At 36.5% G+C, this 9,468-nt stretch overlaps 1 protein-coding gene across 1 annotated transcript in view; it reads right to left on the bottom strand.

The window, feature by feature from the left end:
- Nucleotides 1–9,468, bottom strand: part of LOC109837441 — a 13,149-nt gene that overhangs the window by 1,668 nt on the left and 2,013 nt on the right. The window contains exon 2 of the mRNA XM_020405682.1: nucleotides 3,736–3,822. Within this exon, the coding sequence (XP_020261271.1) occupies nucleotides 3,736–3,822 (87 nt within the window). The remainder of the gene's footprint in view (nucleotides 1–3,735; nucleotides 3,823–9,468) is intronic.

A 9,468-nucleotide genomic window follows, 5' to 3' on the forward strand; every position in this document is an offset into this window, starting at 1 on the left:
TGGGATGTCTCACGAAATACCCCTGAACTTTAACCTTTTCTTAGCTAACCCCTACCAATGATATGCAAATAATGAAAAAAAATCCTTTCAAAGCAAACATCCCAAATTTTGACATTTTTCTTTTACAGCCAACCTACCCCCTCCCTTCCCCAGGGAGAAGGGGGGAGGGATCCAGAGAGGTAAGTTCAAAGTTCAGAGTGGTGTCTCTCCAAAGTTGTCGATGTGAAATAAAAAAAGTTCAGGGGGGGTATGTCAAAAAAAACCTCAAGTTCGGGGAGTATGTAAAATTAACCTTGGAATAAAATTAGTTAGTGGGGTTATTTGCAAAACCCCAAAGTTCAGGCGGGTTTTCTGAAATTAACTCATATTTATAGAATTGATTACGGTGAGCTATAAGCCTAGCAATGAGGCGGCAGGGATTACAATAAGATGAAGAGTAATATGAAGGTTAAGCGATCAGCAACATGACCAAAATATATGTTATAATAAGAAATAATCCAGAATTACCCGTCAATGTCAGTGTGTGGGGGCTTATCACACTGCTATAGATTTTAGAGATAATACAGAGTTTGAAAAACTAGAGGCTTAGTGCACTGCATTAGGAAAAAAAACTGACTTGTGGCATTTACTGACAACACTATTTGGCTTACAGATTGACATTGGGCCATTTACTTTGTTTTTCATTTTAAATAAGAAACCAAGCTACCTTCATGCATAAGTTTGCTATTTAAACGAGAGGAAGGAGGAAAGCTTACCTTCATCCAATGATTGAGAAGGAAACATATCCTTGTTTCTTATTGATAGTTATCATTTAGATTTTATATCATTGGGAAATATTATTCGTAATGGACGGAGACGTGTAGATAGTCTTTTATGATGATCAATTAGAGTTATCACTATGAATGTGTTTTTCTTTGGTATTTGGCATATAACATGTTTCAAAATATGGAAATCAATTCCCCATAACAAACTTGTCATCTTCTGATGTTCACCTCTTCAGTAGACTCATTCCTGCAGACGTAGACTCATCTTTGAAGATGGAGATCTGTTCCTTGAACATGAGCATAATTATCGTAGTCAAGGTTATAGAAAGCGCTAGGCGGCCTAGGTGCTAGACTCGACACCTATAGCCTAAGTGCCTTGGTGGGAGCCTAGGCAAGGCCTAGACGGTTTTCCTATTTTTTATCTTTTAATTACAATAATTGATAATAGATGACAATGTTATCTTAAGCACAGGCGCCAAACTGGAGTCTAAGTGGGTTTCTTTCTTCATATAAGTGGTGGCGGAGGAGGTTTTGCTGAAGGTCGAAGGTGGTAAAGGCAATGTTCATAGTTGAAGGCTGGAGGAGTTTAGATGAGGTTGAAGGACGTGAAGGTTGCAACAGAGGAAATTACGATCAAGGATTGAAGGATGCGGTCCACGTATGCAACCCACGCTCTCCTAGGCACTCCCAAAATCTAAGTGGGTAGCCTAGGAACCACTTAGGCCTAGGCGCTAGGACGTGCCTAGGTACTGCCAGGCCTAGGCGGATGCCCATATGGGCTAAGCGGAGGCTTTTTAAAACATTGATTGTAGTTATCCCCTAAAAAGGCTCATCAGGTTCTGCAGCAAGCCACTCTAAAATCGATAGCTTACTAGTAGGCTAATTTGGCGCCAAGTAGAGGATTTAAACAGGTCAACAACTGTCAGCTCGTTAATTTTAATCATTAACTTCCAAGGAAACTTCTGAACCTTTCGCGATCCAAAGCTCAACAACATATGAAGATAAAAGAGTAGACTCTAATAATGTTAATTTTCACTTCCTAAATGAAGGGTTGATATTGAAGCAGTCTCGACCATTTATTAAAATTATTTAATAATTGCCAAGAAAACATACAATGCGATAGTATCGAATGTGAACTTTAACTTAAACTTAACAAAATTATCAACTTTCTGATTTTTCTTGGTCAATTTCTCTCTCTCTCCCTCTCTCTCCACTTGAGTATTGAAGGCCGTAGATTTTTCTTCAAAAAAACTAAAATCATCAATAAGATGAAAGCAATCTGCATTTCGCTCCATAACTACAGAACCATGAATAATCATCACCATCACCCAAAAAAGCATGGATACAAACCATGCTGACACGAGCATGAATTGTTCCAATACAGAGAGATACGAAATAAATCTGGTATCTTGTCCAATACTTTGTGGCATGAGTCTTAGTTGTCACTTTTTTGGTGATAGAAGTGTCATGCAAAACAATCATCAGCGCTTACACCTCTTCCATCAAAAAATTGGTATAAGCCCTGAAGCAAAATTCCATCGAGAAGACACAATGGGAAATTTGGAGGATTTTTGCAAATTGCAACTAACTGCCAGCTCAGCATCAAGCTTTGAGTCCTGTTATCTTTTGGGTAAGCAAGTTATTGAGAAGTAGCCTAGTTACAGGAAAAATCCCACCTCTCCCACCTCGACGTGCACTCCAAGTTCTAATCTAGGGTTAATTATAAAGTTATAAAGAAGCGCACAAGTGCAAATTAATAGGTATCCTCTTGTATCATTAGGTATCTAGCCTGGCTTGAGTAAACTAGCGTCTAGACTAATTAGTTCAAGAGGACTATGCAAAGTCAATGCGTCCACATAATCAGTCGGTCACAAGTTTACAAGTAACATAGGATCAGTGGATAATGTGTAATCTGCAAAAGAGACTTGTAAATCGCATACTCAAAAAGACAGAGGTAGAACTTTGCATATATGCGTTAGTTCATAATTGATCTAGTTAATTCCACAAGAAAAAGGTAGTGGGGAGTTGTTGGATTGTAAGTTACAGGTTTGAGCTGTAAAGGCTATTCCAGAGTTTCACTCATGGTGTTTTCAATTAATTAATTAGCCATTATCAGTTGATAGCTATTAAAGTCAAAAACAGGGTTCACATATGTGAGAAATCGTCGTGTGGAAGAGGATCCCTTTAGACGAAGCATACTATTCAGTGGAATACACTATCCTTGACCCTATATAAAAAATAGGAATTTGATCAACTGAAGGTTCACTTCGACTACTCTACAGAAGCCAAAAGCCCTATTTGAGCAGCCGGTGGAGGTAATTGGCTCCTATAGGAGGAGTTTATGTTTACTTAAAAAATAATTAAATAAATAATAGGGCTTTTCTCAGTGCACCTATGTTGGATTCCAATGTGGATGGGGCTTGGAGATGGCAATGAAGAAATTTTAATCTTGTTGGTTAGAAAGTCAGATTCAGAATGTTTTAGGGAAATGGCATAGCAACAGTCAGGTGGTATATTGCTAAACCAATGCTAATAACATGAGAATTTGGCTTAAAGGTAATCATTATCAAGGCCTTGCTATGCAATTCAATAAGCCATCAGGTATGGGACAAGGAGCACAACACTAGGGAAGGTTCCAAGACTGGTGTTGGAGTAGAAACAACAGGAACAACAATTTGTTCAAAGAGCACCTTGCTTGAAGTCTTTATTCACATATATATATATAGCAACTGGAAATGTTTATCACTGAAAACTTCTTACAACTGTAGATAGGCTATCAAAGCATTTAGCGGGAATGTGAAATATCCAATCATGCAAAATGTATTAATTGATCAAATGACACATTTACCATAGTGCAATTTGATGTTACATGATTTATCTGTTACCTAGACCATATAAACTTTAGGAAAAATTAATCTTCCAAATATAATTTATTGGAAAATTATAAAAAGGCAATAGAACATAAAAGTACCTGAGGGCAATAGCTTTCATGTGGTGTTTTTTCAAAGAGAAATTCACCGCACAGATGCCTGGAGTGAGGAAAATCTCGGCAAGCAACCTACATTTATAACAATTAACTACTCTATAAGTAAATACTCAGAATATGCAAGAGAAATACATTCTTTTAACAAAGAGCATTGACAAAATTTCTGCAACATCCCACAGTGATAGCAATACACTATACTAGCATTTTCTATTTCTTCAACAAACTGTTTCATAAAAATTACAGAAAAAGATATAAAAAAATGTCACTTACGTGTGAACCTACTTCTATCAAACTGGCACTCAGACCTCAATGGAATATATCTCGTTTGCAAATTGAACCTTTTATTCAAGAAAAAAAATCTTTCGGAGGGGGAAAAACTTTTTCATTTTTAAATATCTTAAACACTTCAAAGTTTTTAAATAAGTTTTCCAAGTCTACGAGCAAGCCCTCAGGAGTTTATCAAAACATCATTGAGAACTTATAAAGATTTTGCTGGAAGGCAATGTGATACGAGCCAGGGCAAGGCTCTGATCCGAAAGTAGAAGGCTCTCGAATGTCATGCCTTCAACGCCACTATGTATCCGATTGGAAAGTACGAGGTTCTTGATATCATGAACTTTGGCGGGTATCCAAATCTGATTGGGGTCTAAAAGGAGGAGCGGATAGATTTTTAAGTATTGGATAACTTTCCAGAGTCATATTCGAATATGGTGTAGAGCTAATAAAACCTCGAACAACATTGTAACGCCTTGAAGGAGTTTCACTAGAGAGGAATCGTCGAGGGCTTGGCAAGATGATATCGTAACTCATCAGAGGCTGATCGGATAAGAACCGACATTGATGATATTTGATATGATTGTGATAACTCATTGGAGATCTATTGTAAGTGCGAAGAAGGACACGTCGATGAGGCACAAACAGTAACAAGTTACGGTTCACTTGGGCTAACAGTAATAAATTGGAGGGTTAGGATAAAAGGAGGGCTTCACACCCTGCATGTCAAAACTTTAATGCTTCACATGCTAACAAAGATTTCACTTCTCAAGAAATTTTTATTTAATTAACCATGGACTACTACTCGTGGAGGATTACAACTTTATTCACAGAGAGAAAATTAAATCTAGAATCTAAATTAAATAATAATCAAATTCTAACAAAAAGGAAATAAAATAAAATCCCTAACAAAATAAATTTTCAAAGACCCTAATTGACCCTAAAATCAAATCCTAAGAAAATCTTATTTAAAAATAAAGATTACATCATATAATACTAAACTAAAATAAAAGAGAATCTTGAAAATCTTAAATCCTTTTGATCAACGACCCACAATCGTCCTGCATCACAATGTAATGGATGTTCAAACATCTTCTTCTTTGGATCATTCGGTAGTTACTAAATTTTCTTACAAATCAAATTCCAAGGTAATGTTTGAGCTCAATAAAAGAAGAATTGTAAATGTTAGAGAAAGAGTGGCATCTCATAGAGAAGATGGAGGGAGTAAGTTGTTCACTAAATTATGGTTACCTATGAAAGCAAATTGCTCTAAAACTCAAATATTCAGATATTTCTAAGTATTATGGTATTGGATGTCCTGTGACTTACTTCAGGTTTGCCCAATGCAGAGGTTTCATCTTTCATGATCAATTAATGCCTACTGATTAGATTGTCCCCATATGGATAGGAGCACAAATTTGGTTTCGAGATCAATTATTCAAAGTTGACAAATAACCTTAACCAAAGAATTTAAGGACCAAGATGAGTTCAAACATGGAGATTCTACCTTATGAATGGACTCAAGAGACTAATCAAGAAGGAAGTGACACCAGAAAACAGCGAAATGGTAATGCAACTACTCCCCACATAAGAACATTTGAAGCCCCAAATGGATGAGAAAGTCATTGCCTCAACTATCAAGAATTATGCAGTTCTTATATAAATTTTTAACTTCGAGGGTACATTATACTTGAGTCTTGCTAGCTTGTAGGTAAAGATAGCTGCAATCGTATTTGCGTAATTCCATGGTCTCCCCTCAAACTGTCGAACACTTCCTGCGAAACGATTCCTAATATATTTGTGAACCGATTCTCTTTGATACACAAATTGGTTCTCCAAAATTATTGTACCGCTTACAAGTATGTGGGAAACAAAGTTCGTTTAAGTGCACACGTGCAAAACGCAATGCGATGTGCACAATCGAGTACAGGGAGGCACACAATAGAATATATGAGTCAATGACTTCACTCTAACTAAATCCATATGTTAATAAAATATGTAATGAAACCATCATCCCAGCACGAACTATGTGACAAGAAAAAAGAACTCCAAAAAATTAGGTAAAAAAACTCATGGGACATGCAAAGGCCTGTCTCAGACAAAACAGAGAACTTCATAAGAAAGAAGAATTTAAGTATTGTGTATGAAAAAATATTGAAATACATAATTAGCTTTTTTAGTTTCTTGTTTTCTACTATACACTTTAGAAAATGCTAAGCGCACCAAAAAAAATTCAACTACCACGTAACGAGCTTGCTTACCGAAGTTGTGCATCCGAATTTGTACCACGACCCGCTACACAATAAGTATTGTGTAACTATGGCTACAATAGAAAAATAGTATAAGGAACCACATGTTTTCAACCACAAATGTGTAGGAAAAGGAGCATCTCTCTTTTCCCACCTAGTTGTGAAGCGCATGCTTCATGAAGTTGTGAAATTTACTTTCATGATTATAGTCTAATTAACAAGTTTAACATGGAATAAGAAATAAGAGGTTCCATAAACTTGGCAGTATAAAGGAGGTTTTGGATTAAAATCCCACTTATATTAGGTTACTACCTATTCATGCATAGGTTGAAAAAGACAAGTCTTCATCAGATATAGAGAAAAACAATTAAATCTTCAAAGATAACTAGCTATTGGTTTTAAGGGACTGTTTGGAACATTTTTCTTCTCTAAACAAGGAGTACTGTTGTCTTCATAAACCTGCATGGTTAGAAGATCCAACTTTACATATTGATTTCTTTTCTGCCCTACTATCGCTTTCTTCTTCTTCACAGACAATTTTTCATTCTTTTTTTATGTCTCTACGACGTTGTTTCTTTATATTTCTCATTCCCTTTTCCTTTCTTCGTCCTACCCTCTTCTCCAATTCCTGTCCTATAATTTTATCTGTTTCTTTTTCTCCTTTTTCCCCTACCCTTCAACATTGCTTCTTAAGAAATAATTGAGAAGCCACAGGTACAGAATAGTGGCTTCTTGGTCACTATTCCAAAGAGCATATCCACAACCTGAAAAAAGAGTGTCTTAAACTGAACGTAAATAATTAATTTACTATATATAATGAATAACAAGCAATTTAGTCGATTCATCCATCTGACTTCTGAATCATAATTATGCTCAAAATCATATGAAATGTCTGGTTGCACTTGAATGAGGAGTGAGCCTCACTATGCGCATTACGCTTTGGTGTGTTAGACCTTCACTCTCCTATTTTTTATTTCGTCCTTGACAATACTGATCGTGTCAGTGACTAGTAGTTAAGCCGTATTAGATAGGAGTTCACAAAATAAGTGTTTAACCACTAGACATGACATCACAGAATAAATGCTCAATCACTGGTAATCGTTAAACACCAGAAACCGTGACAACTCAGGCTTAAAGGGAACCGACGTAAGATGGATAACAGCATACTATTAGACATGTAGTAACTAATAACCAAGGTCAACAAGATATATGATTAACAGAATGTAACCTTTAGTAATTACTTGATCATCCGGCACAGGCAAAAAAACTCTCTTGCATCCAGGAAAAATACTATTTAAATTTCATGTCCCAGGATACATAATAACAATCATTTTCAACTCCTACTCATCTTCAACTCCATTTTTCGAGTCAGCAACTGATAAATTGAGCTAAAAGTTGAATTAAAGTTTCTTTATGACCAAAAGTTATTAAATCAAGTTTATACGTAATTTATGAATCATTGGTAAAGAGAGACTCAGCAACAAGACTCCTAATTTTTAGTAATACAGATGGAATAATGAACGCTTTGAGCACATAATGATAATCACGACGCAAAATGTGCCAATATGACCAAAATTGTCTGCTAATGACGTCTGACAAAGAAAGTTCATCAAGTAATCAATCGATTTAAGCCATTGTTGACTCAATTCTTTATCAACTAGAAGAAATCCTATTGTTTGCACTCTTGAATAACCTAAAATTTAATTTGCATTCAACAGACAAAGATGATAAGAAAATAAAGTTTGAAAAATATTTTTCAAAACCACCCACCGGTGGAAATTTAATAACTTCATGGGAATGCATAATAAATTAACTCATCATAATGAGCATACTCGATCCTATCCAGATATCTATCATTTCCCTAAATAAAATCTAATAACCCAACATTTCAGTTTGTGTAGTGTCTGCTAAACGAGCTCAACCATCATATCAGAGCATACTAAATTATCAAATCGAAAATGACGATATCATCAAGTCAAAGGAACCATGCAACAATTTGAATTCTCCATCTCCTAGATGACTTGTCGTAGAGAATTCAAATGCGGTCTAGTGCTATACACATCACAGTGCGTGCTCATGATCATACACCCCGAGAATCCTCATTCTCGGTGGTTGAGACCCACCACCACATCTCACATGTCGGTGTCATACATGATAACCTGTTATAACTAAGTTCTTTACTAGTTATAGGTTAAGGTTTAGATCACATCTCAAAGCAAGTGACACATCACAGTGAATGATCATGTTGGAATAGTAATAATATGCCCTCAAACATCTAATACAAATTATGTAATATTTGTGAAATATTAATAAATTTAATTGTTGCACATATGATTTGAGTATCATTTATATAGTTGTTATATATTCTTAGAAATTGTTTTGTTAAATCATGTACTATGATGCGTCACTTGCTTTAAGACGTGATCTAACTTATAGATTTCTTAAACTCGTGTTTAACCTATAATTAGTAAATGATAACTTAGTTATAACAAATTATTATGTACGACACCGACATGTGAGATGTGATGGTGGGTCTCAACCACTGGGAATGAAGATTCCCCGGGTGTATATCATGAGCACGCATTGTGATGTGTGTAGCACTAGACCACATTTGGATTCTCCAAGACAAGTCACCCAGAAGATGGAGAATTCAAATTGTTATATGGTCCTTTTGACTTGATGATATTATCATTTCTGATTTGATAATTTAGTATGATTTGATGGATGGCTGAGCTTGTTTAGCAAGCGCTACACAACCTGAAACGTTGGGTTAGTAGATATCATTTAGGAAAATGATGGATATCTAGATAGGATCCAGTATGCTCATTATGATGAGTTAATTTCACTGTTGTAAAAAGCGGCAAATAGCGCCGCTTTCGCGCCGCTAATCGCGGTCGCGGTGCTTCACCGCGCCGCTTAACGAGATCGCGTGGAGAATTAGCGGAGAAAACCGCGATGTGCTCGAATTGCGCGAAAAAGCGGTGTTTTAGCGGACAAAAGCGGTTAAAACCGCTAAAACCCGCTACAGTAAGCGGATACTTCACCGCAAACCCGACCCGAACTCATTCTTCAAAAGCCAATCTCTCCCAAATCCCGATTCTTTTGCCCTAGCCGCCGACTCTCTTTCTTGTCACTCCCGACGACTCCTTCCAGCACCGTCTCCGGTCAACGACGACGACTTCCGACGACTTCCGAC

Source organism: Asparagus officinalis, chromosome 4 (genome assembly GCF_001876935.1).
Source record: "Asparagus officinalis chromosome 4, Aspof.V1, whole genome shotgun sequence".
Classification (NCBI taxonomy): domain Eukaryota; kingdom Viridiplantae; phylum Streptophyta; class Magnoliopsida; order Asparagales; family Asparagaceae; genus Asparagus; species Asparagus officinalis.